The 16,459-nt window shown below is 38.1% G+C and overlaps 1 protein-coding gene across 1 annotated transcript in view; it reads right to left on the bottom strand.

The window, feature by feature from the left end:
- Window positions 1-555: 555 nt before the first annotated feature.
- The window catches only part of cxadr (CXADR Ig-like cell adhesion molecule), a 54,949-nt gene continuing 39,045 nt past the window's right edge, over window positions 556-16,459 (bottom strand). The window contains exons 3-7 of the mRNA XM_079861838.1: window positions 7,157-7,361; window positions 3,136-3,288; window positions 2,895-3,017; window positions 2,550-2,688; window positions 556-1,097 (exon numbers count right to left, since the gene is read on the bottom strand). Coding sequence (XP_079717964.1) covers window positions 824-1,097; window positions 2,550-2,688; window positions 2,895-3,017; window positions 3,136-3,288; window positions 7,157-7,361 — 894 coding nt within the window. The 3' untranslated portion in view covers window positions 556-823. The remainder of the gene's footprint in view (window positions 1,098-2,549; window positions 2,689-2,894; window positions 3,018-3,135; window positions 3,289-7,156; window positions 7,362-16,459) is intronic.

Here is a 16,459-nt window from a genome sequence, read left to right on the forward strand (position 1 = left end):
CTTTGACGACTAACACTATGCTGCAGTGTAGGGGGAGGTGGAGGTTTGTGGGTCACAAGCCAATCTGACCAATCAGAGGTTTGTACACTAATCCCTCTGACATGTACCAATTGGGGTTTAAAACTACCAAATGCTCCATTAAAAAAAGTCACAGTATTAGCTCATTTTAAGATAAATCAATTTCATATTGTTATATACAAATCGCATGTAAATAATCTTCAATCAAACAAATGCTGTTATCTTTTTTTAAAACAATCTCATCCAGAAACCAAAGCCAACCCACATATTTCCCGTAGAGTAAATCTTTGCCAGTCTTTTGTAGCATAAAGAGGAAATAATTGTCATAGATAAATGGTTTAAGTTGCCTTAAAATGTTTCAAACTGATTAAAAAAAGAAAAAAATGACAACAAAACAGCTTCTAATACAGCAAACTATGGGTTGTACCACATACATTTAATTTAGTTTGATTTCGGGTTAATTTTATCTCTGGAGAACACTTAATAGCAAACAATTCAAGTGCCTTACATTAGACAGGTCCTTCTATTAAAAAAAAAAAAAAAAAAAAAAAAAAAAAAAAAAAATTCATGCACTGCATTATTTACAAAACAGGAGCAGGCATACCAAATCACCTTTCCGCACCCCGTTGAATAAAGTTTTTTGTGAATGTTTGTTAAAGTTCTGGAAGTCAAATTTGATTTCATCGGATTTCAGCTCACTTTGATCTCTCTGCAGAGACCTTCATTTGCTCCTTCACAAATTCCGGTAGAACAATGAATAGAATAGTGACAGTCAAAATGTGCAGAGACTGATCCCAGTTCAGCTTTAGACAATAGACCCATCCCTGTTCTGGGCAGGGATCATGACGGGGATGGCCCCCATGCGGCTGAGGTTGGGACCGGCCATTCTGCTGGGTGGGGGAATAGGGGCATGGCTAGGGGGCCTCTCGTACTCTTCAGAGGGTATTTTGTCGTACTGAGGCTTGTTGTACTCATGCAGGTTGGAAGGAGACATGGAGCCCAGAGAGGAGCGTTGGCTGCCCACACTGGTGAAACTGCGTGCGGTAGAAACACGACTCTTTGGAGGGGGGACATCCTCTCTGTGGGAAGGAGAGAAAAAAAAAAAAAGTGTTCAATCAAAACCTGTCAGGGAGATTTCTTAAACAAGGTTGAAAGAACTAATCTTACCTTAATAAAAATAAGTAATAATAATTAATAATAATAAAAGCCAAAGGGTCAAATTTATCTGACATCAAATCACCTGACACGAGTTCCCTCTGTGATATAATTTCCTGTTTTCATCTTTTTGTTTGTTTCTGCATGTCAGTTAGATCACATGACTTTGTTGGTTGAGTTTGATTTTGCAGACAGAAGTGTTTTTAAACATGATTTATGTATATTAATCACAATAAGTGATTATGCACAAAATTTGGGGTCAGTAATATTTTATGCTCACCAAGGATGCATTTATTTGGTGAAAAATACAGTTATAAACAGTAATATTGTGAAATATTGTAACAATAAAATGTATTCATTTAATCTGTCTTAGATGAATAAAATATATAATTTTTTTTTTTATTACTATTTTATCCCCCCCCCATTTTGGACAGGTCAAGTCAAACAAGGAACATTGTGGACAGGTCAAGTCAAACAAAACATCTCCTTCTGCGGTAGAATCAAACTTTGACAGAGGCAGGAATGGGGCACAATGAGGCTAGAATAGCAGCTGAGTCAAGAATTGTTTTGCTGCTTTATCACTCAGGCCTCAGATTGGCTGAATAAAACTATGGAGGGATTTCCAACGTAGCCCATCAGGCCCTGCTCTTCCACCATCCTCCAAATCAACAAGTAATCAGCAGCAATAATCCATTACAGCACAGAACACAGCAAAAGATACTGACAGCGGGGTCTCCTCTAAGAGAAACTGGCTTATTTGGATAATCCTCTATTGTCATGGCCTAAGTGAGGCAGCGCAAGTCTCCCAGACAGAGAGTCCAGCGGGGTCCAAGGGGGGCCTAATAAAGGGCCTGACCCACAGCCTGCCCCTTCACAGTGAGGAATGCCATTTCAATAGGCCGGGGGAGCGAGAGAGGGACAGAGGGGTGAGGCATTGACAGAACAGGAATCGACTGAACAAACAAACGCACAGAACTGATTACACCAGCCTTTCGTTTGAAGAGAAAAGGGGTGAGAGGGGAAGGGTGATCGCACCGCTAGCCAGTTTCACTGGCCATCAGCTTTGTTTGGTCATCAGTAAATGCGGGGGAGGCCTGCGATTGAATAGAGGCTGAGTGAATTAAACAGACATAGGGACAGTGACACGTACCAAATGGCAACTGGGTCAAGAGCTCCCTTTCTCTACCACTCTTGTTCCTTTCGTTATTAGATTGAAGAATGATGGCTCCAGACATGTCAGTTTGGAAAAACAGGTGTTTTTTTAATTGAGTTTGTTTCTGGGGTCTTGTGGGAAAAGGTTCACATACACACGACTAAACCCACATCAGGAGGTAACAGACTGTTTAGAACATTATTGCCAAGAGTGTGTGTAGTACCTGATCTCATAGGCGATCTCCTTCTCGTACTTCTTCTTTTGGCGGGCACGGCAGCAGCAAAAGACGATGAGGGCGAGGAGAATGAGAAACAGCAGAACACAGATTACTGCAGCTGCGATGACGCCAGCTGTGTTAGGGGCTGCAAAGGGAAAGATAGATTTTTATTGAGATGCACAGGTTTAGAGTATAGGACACAACCCATAAGCCCATTCACAAAGTTACAGTAATCAGATAAATAAGGGAAAGACAAGAAGCACCATAGATGCAGTTTGAAACTCAGCTATTTTGCTATTTACTCAGCTACTTTGCTACTTGAATGTTTAAAGCAGATTTTTGAAGACCTACGCTGTGTGACATTGACCACCACCATACACTCTTCCGTTCCAACACGATTTTTAACAAGGCATCGGTACGTTCCTGAAGCTGCCTCAGTGGCATTCCTCAGACTCATGGTGCCCCCGACTGGATCTGTGCGCAGAAGGAGACAGATTCTTCATTTTAACTGTGACACCTGACAGTTATGACGGTTTTTCAAAACTCTAAAAAAAAAAACTTCTTTCAGGGTACACGAGTAAAGGGAACTTACCGAGGACTGCCAGGGGTGGCAGTAGTTTATTGCCTGTGGTTCTCTCCCAGATGTACTGCAGCGGCTGTGTGCCCTCCACAGAGCTACACCTCAAAATCATGTCTTTCCCCTGAGTTTGACCCTCTGCATAACATCTGGGTTTAGAGGGACGCACTGAGGGAAAGGAAATAGGAAGGAAAGAAAGTTAGAAAAACTAAACCAAAACTACTAGGAACAGAGGTCTCATATATAAAGGTTACATTGCAAATTTTCCACATGACAATATGCAGGCTTGACAGGCAGCAATATAAATTACTTCAAACACATGATGAATAATAAAATAATATTATGAATAATAATACAACAACTTATTATTAATTACATATTAACAATAATAAATGTAAAAATACTAATTTATTTTTCTTTTTGCAAATTAAATTAATTGAAAAACCTTTTAATTAATGCATAAAAGATAATGTAATGGTAACAAGATCTCATGCTAAATAAGATTTATAAACATACATACAAAGTGTGTACAGTCTTATGCACAGAATTACACAGCATGTATGAGCTATTAGTATAGCATTTGTATGCATGAGACTGCATGTGTAGGCAATTATCTCAACAAGGAAAATATCATTCCACTCTGACCAGCTAAAGGCTGAATTATCACCTTCTGCTTCATATATGGTGCATCACGAATGTAAAGGACAAGTCCCTGAGGCAATTCTCTCACACTCCACCCATATTCATTCTCACTGCATCATAACTAATCAAAGCATAGGAACTGGAAGCCATGATCAGGATAATGGATACAGCTGCTGCTATTACAGGTGCTGCCAATCAACTTAATTAAAATCAGAGCGCAGTGGGTGTCAACATTCTTTGAGATAAAAGAGCGAACAAAAACAGAAGAAGGTGGGAAAGAGGCTGCCTGGCTGGCAGACAGACAGCATGTGTTTTCTAAAGAGATATGCATTAAAAACAGCAGGCTTAAGGGAAAAAGTGGGTGAAATATATGCATTTAAGGGAGGGAGTGATAGAAAGATGTGGAAAGATAGTGAAAGATTGGATGGGGGAAGGGGTGGAGAACATAGGGAGCTCTGTGTAGAAACCAAAGCCTGCACAAACAGACCCCCTCCTCGCTTGGCAGGAGATGACATAAGAATTCAAAGGCAAACAAAACTCCAAATTAAAACCAGGAGGAGACAGATACAGAGCCCCATGTAAGGAGGGCAAAGAGACAACGAAAGAGAGAGTTAGAGGGCAAGACAGACAGAAGAACGTCAATAGTTGCTCTTTGTGATTCCTCCCAACCTTGGGCAGGGCGCTGGCATTTGAGCATTGACATCATCGTTTGATAATAGAAGCTGTAAAAACAGATCTCTGGGGCTGCTGGGACAGAGGCTTAGAGACCTGAGGATTAACAGCAGGCAGGACTGAACAGCAATTTAATAGGATGAGGGGTCAGAGCACAGCAGCTTCCTATGACGGAGAATTTAAATGTGTGGTGATGGACAGGTGGGCGGAAGAAATGAAGGAGTAGATTGATGGTCTAATGCAGTTGCTTAAACCAACAGACACACAGCTATATTAATGACCCGTATCTGCTTCTTTGAGAAAGACAATTTATTATTAGACATTACTTTCAATAAGGTGAAATTGTTTTATAGCTTAGCAGTGAGATCAAGGCAAGCGTGTCAGTATTCTGAGGTGATCACACTCGACTGGTCAAAAAGGCGAGAAGAAAAACAAGAACGAAAAAGTCAAACTGCCTGATGACACTCCAGACGCATAAAGGCATGAAAAGAAAAAGGTCAAGCATTTCTATTTTTTGCTGTCTGGGAAGGGATAGATTTTACATTTTCCACCTTGAACACTAGAAAGTTCCCTTTGGAATTTCCCAACTAGAAGTGTTGATGGCATCAACAAAATGATTATTAATCTTGGAATGATCTGCTCTGTTGTTACACCATGTGAAATAAGTTATGAGTTGTTTAATTTAAAATTTTAAAATATTCCAATGAGCAAATACAACACAGACCAAACCCATAAAGAACTTTCTATTGTGATAAGCAACCACTTAATGATTGTTTGCAATAGAAGTTCATAGAAATGTAAGAGAAACCCAGGACAGTGGTGATGTTAAATGAACATTATTATTTTGTGTAATAAATAAGTGAGCAGCAGTGTTGTTATTGTTAATTAAAACTATTAAAAACAACTTTCATTAATTGAAATAAAGCTGAAATAATATAAATATTACACGAAAAACAAACTGAACATTTGAAATGTTGCCTTGGCAACTAACTGAAATAAAATACTAAAAGTACTAAAAGTGATAAATATTTAATATATAAACTGATAAACTAAATATAAAGTAAAATGAAAATAAAAACAATAATGACAAAAGCACATAAAATTACTACAATTAAAACGTAAACTTAAAACATAAAAATAAAAGCCTATTCAAAATAACAAATAATATATTAGTATATAAATAACACAGGGCAGATGTTTTCAAACCTTGTAAACTACATACTCAACACCAAACAACAAATATTCATCATAAACCCATATAAAGTTGCCTTGTGGAAGCACTGCGTTTCTCTGTGTCTGCATCCCTTGAGCAGAGCCGTGCCTCTCTGAGGTGGCATATAGCACATATACAGCCCCTTCAAGTGAATGCCCTTGGAATGCTATCTCTGACGGAGACGCGTTTAGTAAGGAACACACGCACGCAGCCAGACAGCATCTGCTCTGAATGCAGGTACAGAGTCCCCACGGTCATCAGCGATAGGATGAGGGTGGACAATGAAGGGAACAGGCGAAGAAAGAACAGCTGCATTCATCAACTGCTGAGAGCACAACCAATCTGTGTCCTTCCATCTGTTATACTATGATCCAGCTCCAATCGCCAGGTCGGCTCTTGCCAAACAGTCCTTGACACTCATGTCAAACAACCGCTACCCTTTCGCTAATTTATGCCCTTTCACATCTTTTTAACACTTGTTTGTTAATACCAATACTGTAGAATAATTCTGGATAACAAATCTTGATCCTATAGCAAAAAGAAATCCAACTGATCATTCACACAATTTTATGTTTTGAGAGAAGTCTCTTGTGCTCACCAAGGCTACATTTATTTGATCAAAAATACAGTAAAAATAGTAATATTGTGAAACATTATTACAACATAAAATAACATTTAAAATGTTTAAACAGTTTATTTATTTTGTGTGATGTCAAAGCTGCCATGTCACACAATACTTCATAAATAATTCTGATTTGGTCCTTAAGAAACATTTCTTATTATCAGTGTTGTATTGCTTAATATTTCTGAGAAATCCTAATATTGTATGTGTATATACAGAAGCATTTATTTGAAATAGATCAATTGAATGCATCCTTGCTGAATACATTTTCTTTTTTAAATTATACCCAAAACCTTTGAAAAAAAAATAATAAAACACCAGACAATTCACTAAAAGAATGGTCATTTTAAGGATTTCAGTATTCAGATTTCAGTATAAACTCTCCTTTTTCCTGTTTCTTTTTTATCTTACAGCTACTGCCATTCATGCATCTGTAATGCAAATACACATCTCGGTCATGTGGTTATTGAGTTTCGGGAAGTGACGCCACTTTCGTCATATTGTTTGGGGAGTTGCTTCTGATGGCCTTGTTTGGCAAGAATGTGTTTGCCTAGGGCGTTTCTGTCTCTGCACTAGTCAACACAAGGAACAGGTGATTTTTCACACACGAAGTAGCACTGATGTCACATTTGCTGTTGACAGCGATCAATGCAGACCTTGAAACAAGGCATGTCAGAAGGCCCGTGAAATCAAACTTTGTGCGTTTATGGTGCAGATCAATACTTTGTCACTCAGGACTTTCCCTTATGTTTTATAGCTCACCTTCCAGAAGAATGCCAAATAGAACCTCCAATGCCAAATAGGTCACACATTTTTGAATAAACGGGAAATTAGAGATTGGTTATTTAGTCAAAAGTGGCATTTACAAGCTTGTATTTTTTACTCACCCATGACGGTTAGCAGGAACTTCCTGCTGCCTATGCCAGGAACCTTCTTCACCTTGCACTGATATGTGCCCGTATCTGTGGCTTTCAGGCCCATGATGTTCATGGAGGCATCACCGGTTTTAGGATCAGGGGAGTTGAAGTGGACTCTCCCTTTAAGAGGATCATAATAGTGTTCAAAGGCCCTGTCACCAGAGTACACAATCACCTGTGGGAAGGAATTAGAAATGAAAAAAGAGAATCATGTTTTAGTAAGTGAACCTCATATATTGGTAAAAATTTTGCTCAACATTTTTTTTAAACACATTGGGTGGGAAACAGTGTATGTGTCAGTGAAAGGCCAAGCCAATGTTCAGATTCAGACTACAACCACATTTTTCTGCTTTTGAAAGTCAGTTAGTCAAACACAGTGCTACTCCTTATCTCAAAAACATCCTTCAGCACAAGTGAAATATTTGCCCTTTCAATGCTACAACTTGATGATGCTACATGAACACCTTCTGTCATAAGTAGGGGTGTGACGAGATCTCGTGCCATGAGATCTCGCGAGATTAAAATGTGACAAGTTTTCTCATCAAAGTGAAATATCTCACGATATTGCCATGATGGAGAAGTTAGGATAGAATATGCCACCGCTATGTTTACATTACGCTTCCACTGTCATTTTGCTTTTCATTGAAATAAAAACCAGTTAATTCAGTTGGATAACGGTCGCTTCAATTCCATCCAGCTCATCCAACACAAGCTGCAGAGTCACACGTATTGCAGCAGGGATCAGAGTTCACTGATCACGTGATCAGTGTTGTGCCTGAACGCGTTCATTGAACGATAGTTCATGAACTCGTTCATATTTTGGCCGAACGTGAACTGAACGTACTGTATTACTGCCTGATGAACGATACTGTGAACTCGTTCATTCTGGTGTCTGTGAAAGGCACACTCTCTCAGTTTAACTTCGTTCAATAGGGTGCCAGATTTCTATAGAGCCTTCCAGGCGAAAACCCGGCTAAAACACCCCGTAAACAGGCCTTAATATGTAGCGGAAAAACACCCAATCTGGCAACACCAGCCACCAGTGTCTACTGACTCTCTTGTTCGATCTCGTTCATCAAAATTAACGAATCTTTTTTCGAGTCATTTCGTTCATTTAAGGGGCTTTAAATGTTATACCATTAACTGGCAAATTCCCCGAACACATCCACCTACGCAATCTTGATCATATTCTGAATTAAGAAATCATTATAATGCAGTCAAAAATCGTTTACAGGGATCATAAATAATTACTTTACCTTCCGAGTCTTTCGTTCATTTGTCACGTGACAGACGCAACGAACGGATTGTTCATGAACAACTCATCACTAAGCAAATCAAAACAAAAAGCAGCATGTTGGCGTCATGATCATTTAAACAAGTTTTATGACAGGTTGGTGAGGATGGGAAAAATCTGACGCATAGCTTTAGTGTTAAAACTGATAAAATAATTATCTGTGGTTCTATATGGGCTGTGGCAATCATTTTGAAAAAATAATAGCTTGCAGCAACATGGAAAAAAAGAACTATGAACTAGTTCATTTTTGGAACTGTGAACTTAGTTCAAAATTTTTTGAGTATGAACTATGAACTGAACTAGTTCATTTTAAAATTTGTGAACTGAACTTTGAACTAGTTCATGTAGAAAGTGAACTTTCCCAACACTGCACATGATGAGGGTAAGTGACAAGATAACTGACAAGATCATGGCGGAGGATTCATTGCACAACAAATGTCTTATCTTGTAGAATGCGTGCTCAGCACCACCGCTCCCTATTCACAGAGTACATGCAATCACGAAAGCGAAAGTAAAATGGGAGCGTGCATTCAAACGCGATTTCAATACCCCGCATTTTGAAAGCGGCTCCCTGATGCATGCAAATACCTCCCAATATAAAAGCTATCTTAAGCTGGGCAGTTGTAACCATCTCTTAGCTCTGTATCATGTTTGAAGAAAAATGTGGTCTCTACTAGCACTTTGAATATTAAGAGAGTACTTTGATTATGGTTGCACTTATTGTTTGCACTAGGGCTACACAATATATCGAAATTATTGAAATATTGCAAATGTATATATCGCGATATGCATATCGCAACAGCTTGCAATAACTGGGGTCATCACTCACTGCTCTTGGCTGAATAACTTTTGTAGTTTTAATAAGAATCAGTATAATTCATACAGTGAAAACTAAGCAGAGTTTTATTTTTACATTTGATTATTCATTTTCTGTTGTTAAATAATCCTAATGTAGGCCAACCTGAAACCCTAAACCCCATGGTTTACACTAATGTTAAAATAACACTTCTTATGCTACATTAAAACACTGCTGTTCACTTTCAGAAGTTGTAGGGATGTTTTATTGTCACAAAAAGAAACACGTATGTAGGTTATATCATTTTAAATATATTTTTAAGATAATTTAAGTTTATTTTACACACTCTAAGCATTATCGTATCGAATATCGCATTATATAATGAGTTGTCGCATATCACATTTTTCTTCAATATCGTGCAGCCCTAGTTTGCACTTAAGAAAAAATGGTGTTATTCATTTTTATTTATACTGTTTTTATTTCTATGATCAATTTGTGGAAAGGAGTTTAGTTAGGAGGTCAAAAGTTGTAGAAGCTCATAAATCATACACAGTAAAGTCTGAAGAGACTCAAAATCATACAAGAGAGAAGCCAGTCAGTTGAGTTTGTGGCTAAACCTTTTACAGTGCTTGAGTATTGTTGTCTTTTACGGCATATGATAATTCTCTTCTAATACTCCAAAAGTAGAACTGAAATGACATACATTACAAGATGATAAGTTAAAACATTGCAGACTATTTTCTAGTTATGCATTTCGTCATTAAGGATTTATTAAAAATACTGTGTAAAAATCTTGTCTCGTTCTTGTGAGCCAATCATCAAAATATGCTTCTGTCTTAAAAAGCTACATTAGAAAAGACAGCACCAGTCTGTTTCTGGCTACAAGACACACATAGTACAAACACAGATGCACAGAGTCTTGTCCCTCGTGGAGGGAAAATATGGGATCCATTCAATAGTCCCCATCCCCACCACTTCATTTCCATGACGATGGAGAGGCAACGGCCTCCCATAGCGTCTTGCGTCAAGCTCAGCAGTCCTGAGAATGCACCTCAGGGCAATGGAACAAGAGCTCGGAGACACTCAGAATCCTAATGAATGTATCAGTCAATATTCAGCACATGGGCGAGGAGGAGAGAAGGAAAAAAAATGTGTGTGTGTGGGGGGGGGGGGGGTTAGAACCTCTTCCTCATTCTTCCTTTCACATTCAAACATCTGCAGAATCTAAGAGCATCTTGTCCAAATTATCACTTAGTAAGCAGGCCTAATACATTCCACATGGAGTCTGCCCACAGGACTTCAAGGAAACATCCAACAACGTCTGTAAAACACTCCATGTCTAATAACTAAAATGTAATAAAAAAGGGATAAGGAAAACTGCCTGGAGTAACATACAGGTACTATATAACATACTTAAATTCAATAAGCCAAACAATGTCTGCTCTAGGCAGAGACCAAAAGATACAAAATAGCAATCAGGGACAAGATTTTTCTCCTCATGACTAAGAAAAGTTAGTCTTTACTATGTGGGGGTCAGTGTGCAGTTTCACCGCTATTTATGAGTCAAGTCTTCAAGGACAGTGTGACTTGTTAAAACAAAGTGTGCATATGCTCACTTGTGTATCTGTTTACACTTGAGTGTGTGTGTATGCCTTTAGGTATGTGCACTTCCTCTAGGGCCACATCAGGCTTGTTTGAAATGCAAAGCAGCACTGAGTCACCTGTGTTGGAGATCACTCTGCTTTATAACCCGGGCAGTTTCTGTAGGCCTGCCTGTCTACATCAGTGTCTACACTTCACTACACAACCACAGATTCTGCTCTGACCTGCAGTATATGCTACCTGGAACTAGTGCATGCACCAACTATCACAGCCCTTACAATTGGGAAACATGGATAGAGATAGATTGAGAATCAAACAGTACAATAAAATACCCCATTTAAGACCTTATTTGAATTACTCTATTTTTTTATTTAACTTCATTAAATGCACATTCCTTGTATAAAGACAATTTGTTTGTCTTTGCAAACTGTACAATGAAGTGACTTGCTGTTCCCCTGAAACAGGACTTGCAGGACATAACTAACATCAGGATCATGGTTTGAACAAAAATATTAAGCAGCAAAACTGTTTTCAGAATTGATGAGAAATGTTTCTTGAGCATCAAATCTGTATACCACTATGATTTCGGAAAGATCATGTGACACTGAAGACTGGAGTAATGGAGGCTGAAAATTCTGCTTTTCCATCACATAAATAAATTATTTTAAAATGTATTACATTTATTAGTATTAAAATAGAAGTTATTTTAATTTGTGAAATATTACAATACTACTGTTTTTTTCTGTATTTTTCATTAAAAAAAATGCAGCCTTGGTAAACATATTTAAAACAAATCTTACTGACCCCAAACTTTTGAATGGTAGTGCATGTCATTATTCAAACTAATCAAGTGACAATACATGCTGATTTAAAACCATTCGAATTAACTAGAAACTTTCTCTGACTCACACATACAGTAATGAAAATACAAAATGTTCAAAGAATACAAAAACAGCAGCTGGGGTAATTTAAAACAATCTCCTTTTATATGTAAAAATTCAATGATAAAATCAATGCTTGTTTACTTCTATTTTCTAAACAATCCTTTTGTTTTGCATTTCCCATTGTCACTCTCAGGCTCAATCACAGCAGGACTATTGTGCAATTGCAGGTGCCGCGTAAGAGATTATGGAACTACAGTGTATGTACCGTGAGTGTCACCCCCATTTCCCATCCATTCTTCACTATAATGCTAACGCTAATGACCAATGCAGTTTTGTATGGATTTCGTCAACTCGTCAGCAGCGTCCCCCAAACAAGAGAATCATTCACACTTCACTGTGTCCCAAAGACCTTCACAATGAATGCAATAAATGGAAATTGGGTTCTGCATTCAAGGTTAATTCATTGTTTTAGTTCTGGCACTAAAAAAAAAAAAAAAAAAAAAAATAGAAACTGTTGTTGTTTTGAAAGAAGATGTTTTCTCCTGTATTCATTTTCCTTGTGTGTTTGTGTAGTGTCAAGCCCTCTTATTTTATCTTGGATCAAAAGTGAGAGATGAAAAAGAAGGGAAATGTCTAAGATGGACCAAGATTGGACTTCTAAGATCCAAATTTTGCGCTGCGATCATGACGCAGTGTTTTCCAATGTCTTTTGAAAGTTCAACCAGTGGAAAGTCTAACTTGGGTGTAGTGGGTGAGTATACTGGGTAGGGATTAGGAATAGGTACCTAGACAACTAGACAAGCAAATTATATTTTAGGCTTTGTGTGCGCATCTAAACGATCAAACGCACACAAAAAAAGTCAAAATGACCGGCTTGGCTTTATTCACTTAAACACAGTTTGTCTTAAATAGATGTAAATAATTGGGAGAAAATCTAATGTTTATTATTGGATCTGCATTCGGTTTTAAAGCAGGGTATTTCCTGCACAGAGAATTATGAGGCGGCCGCCTTCGTCAAATTTCCTGCCGCCTCCGGCTCCCGACAAAACTCGGACAGGCAGTCACATGCTCAGATACCCTTTTTCCACCGTGACGGTCCTGTCGTGGGTTCCCGGCCTGTGTTCATTCTCAAACCGTATAGTTTGCCGATAGTGCTGCGCGGATCACAGTTGGCCTATATCCGCGGGTCGGGCGGGCCAAGTAAAAAAATTAACATTCCAATTAATTGCGGGTGGATGAGAGATGAATCATCATGTGTTGAATTTAATAAAGACACGGAACTCTCATCACAGTAAAACACAAAGAATGTGCGTCACTCTTTTACTTTCGTTTTCAACAACGTAATTCTCTTCAGGTAAAACCAATCAAGGAAAACATATGCCAGGGATCGACATTAACGCTCGTCACTTTTTACAAGGTACAAGTGAAAGAGAACTTTACTTGCCCAACTGGACAAATGGCCCGATTAAAACGCGAGGATGATTCTGATTTCAGTGAGACATCAGTAGCTGTAATAGTATCAGTGATACTGGCCTTCATTCTAAAAAGATGCCATTAAATGTTTCTACATTAATGTTTCTACATTAATTTATAGATTTACTATGAAATTATTACACTATAAAATATAATAAAAACTTCTAAAAACTGTTTTAATCGTGAAAAATAACGAGCGTGATAACTAAGCGTGATTAATCTAGTTAATTTTTTTTTAATAGATTGACAGCACTAATATTTATTTTACATTTCAGAATATAAAGCAATGTTAATTATGTTTTTTATTTGTTTTTCTTTTTTAAATAAAAAAAATATAAGAACAGTTAAAATACCGGACCGATAAGCAATATCAGTAAGAGTAGTAATACTGTTTAAGTCTCATCGTTACATAGTAGGGATGATGTGTAGAACCATATCGGACATGGTTTTACAGCTGGAGCATGCTTGGATTGGTTCGATCACTCAGATTGACAGGTCTTTATTTACCATGCGCCATAGAATAAGAGTGCACAGCTAAAACAGCCCTGGAAGATCATCACTCATCAACCAGGATATTATTTGTTTATTCTATGTACTTTGTCGTTTACACAAGTAGATCTTCTGTTTAGTAAAATCATTTGTTTGGAGGGTTTTGGGACCCTTGGTTAATTATGTTTCGAAATAAATACATAACTATGGTGTGCTTACTAACAATACTAACATATATACAGGCCATATTTGCCATTCCAAGCACAATATAGCTATATAAATGATCTGGAAAAGTGTAGATACTTTAAATAATAGCTTCCAAAGTAAGAGTAAAGCATTGCAAAGCACTGGACAAAGTGGGGCACAATAACTGTTAGAACTTTCTCCAAAAATACAAAAAACATGGACCTAGCCCGCGTTCAACCTTCAACTTCTTATAAACCATTAAAAACGATGAAGTGGGTCAAAGACAAATCTCAAGTCCTGGGGCAAAGCCTGGCAGAACAGAGGGGGAAGAGTGCAGGTCTATTCCCATGAGGACGACCCAGCAAACAGCAAACTGAGCAATTGAGGGGAACAGAAGTGTGAGGGGAAAGGGAGAACGATAAAAATAGAATGAAATATTAGGTGTAAAACGACAGAAGAAATGAAGGAGCTTTGAGAAGAAAAAAGATGGAGTAGAGAGAGCGTGTGAGAGAGGAAGATAGGAAGAGAGGTGCAAGAATACCAAAGGGAGATCGACCATCGAGGGCTCCTGACCCAATTCTGTCCCCAGCTAAATGCATAATCTCTGGAGAGAAAGAGTATGAGGTAATCTCTGTATGAAGGGGCTGCAGCAGACAAGCAGTATATCTGGCTGCTTACTCTACCTGCAAGCTCAATGTTAAGGCATAATCAGCCTTTTGTAAAGAAGTGAGGGACGGTTTAATTATGGTCTATATTACAGAGATAGCATTTGTGTGGATCAAGAAAAAAAGCAGTGCCTCTGCGGACGACAATTCACAGTGAAGTGAACCTATAATCACTTAGAAACAAACACAAAAAACATCAATACATAACATCAACTAAGAGCTGCCAAAACCAATAAAACTCTAAAGCACATTCATCAGACCCTTTATGTGGAGCCACACATATCCATCCAGGGAACAACTTTACAGAGCACTAAAACAACAGGATGTGTTCATAAAACACCCAATGTGGTGTGTAGCATTTCCCTTACTGACAGATGTGATACTCACAAACCAGCACCTGCTTGATGCAGATTAAAAGATCAAATTTAGAATGAAAGGTCAACCTTTAAGGATGATACCACCCAAATATCTCCATATCTAATAGCAAATTGTGATGTATAAGAAAAAGCTCCATGTTTGCAATGCTTGTTTATAAGGCTGCACAATTTGCCCAAAAATGTTGTGAATATATATTAAAGCTTCAGTAGGTAACTTTTGTAAAACTGTATTTTTTACATATTTATTAAAACTGTCATTATGTCCTGACAGTAGAATATGAGACAGATAATCTGTGAAAAAAATCAAGCCCCTCAGGCTCCTCCCAGTGGTCCTATTGCCATTTGCAGAAATACACCGCTCCCGGTAAGAAACAACCAATCAGAGCCAGGAGGAGTGTCTTAGGAGTGTCAATCATGCTCGTGTGAGCGCTGATCACCCCCCTCTCCTGCACAGCGCGTGCGGCCATTCAAAATCAATACTGCCGGTGTGCCGCAGCTGTGCAAATGATGGATAAACAATCCAAACGGCCAATTCCTCGTGTGACACCAGCTCATAAAATAACGGGTAAACGGAAAAAGACAGATGACGATGAAAAAAAATCCAAAAAGAAAGAATTTGATAGAGTCCGAAATAAAACGAGGGTCGGAGCGTCTTTCCAGAGGTGGAGGGAGCTACGTGTCCTGAAAGGATTTAAAATCCGATGCCGAGTTAGCCACATTTCTGCTTGACAAGCAAGTATCCCTGCTTGATTTGTTTAATTTTTTAAGAACTACACAACTAAGATAATTTCAAAACAGGCCTGACAAATTATGTATGGCATGATTTCTTGTAGATTTCAGGGTTGTGCTTTGCATATAACATCAACACCAACCAAACATCCAAAAATAATGTACTAGCAAACCTTATTTAGCATTACATATCACTAGAATAATTTTCAGGCTAAGTCAACGTTTTCTAAAAACTCCCTACTGCAGATTTATAGTTATAACTAGCTCGTTAGCGAATCAAAAAAAAAATTGTTTTTAACTTTACCAATATCGATATGCTAGCTTGATAGTGAGTACTAAAATACATCTTATTTTTTTATATTCATAATGATAAAGTTAGATTTTTTTATTACATGTGATTCTGACATGATGTCACTGCATGCACTGTAATGCGTCTTCCAGCTCAGCGGTCGCGCGTTCATGTGTTTTGGGGGCGTGGCTTTGGAAGGAGCCCAGAAGGGAGAGGGTGGACTGAATGGAAATAATGAGCTCTCTTTAAAACAGTCGTGAGAGGTCTACATACACTCGATTTTTATAATTTCTTTTTCAGAATACTTACATTTAAATTATGAATTGATATATACATAAAGTTTAAACAAATTTGAAAAAGAAGTTTTTTAGACCATTCCTACCTACAGCAGCTTTAATAAGATTAGAAAATATAATAATTATTTGTATGATGCTGATGATAGTTTGTAACTGGTCCTTGGGTGGGATACTAAAAACATTAGATCATGAG

This window comes from Squalius cephalus, assembly GCF_949319135.1.
Source record: "Squalius cephalus genome assembly, chromosome: 24".
NCBI lineage: Eukaryota > Metazoa > Chordata > Actinopteri > Cypriniformes > Leuciscidae > Squalius > Squalius cephalus.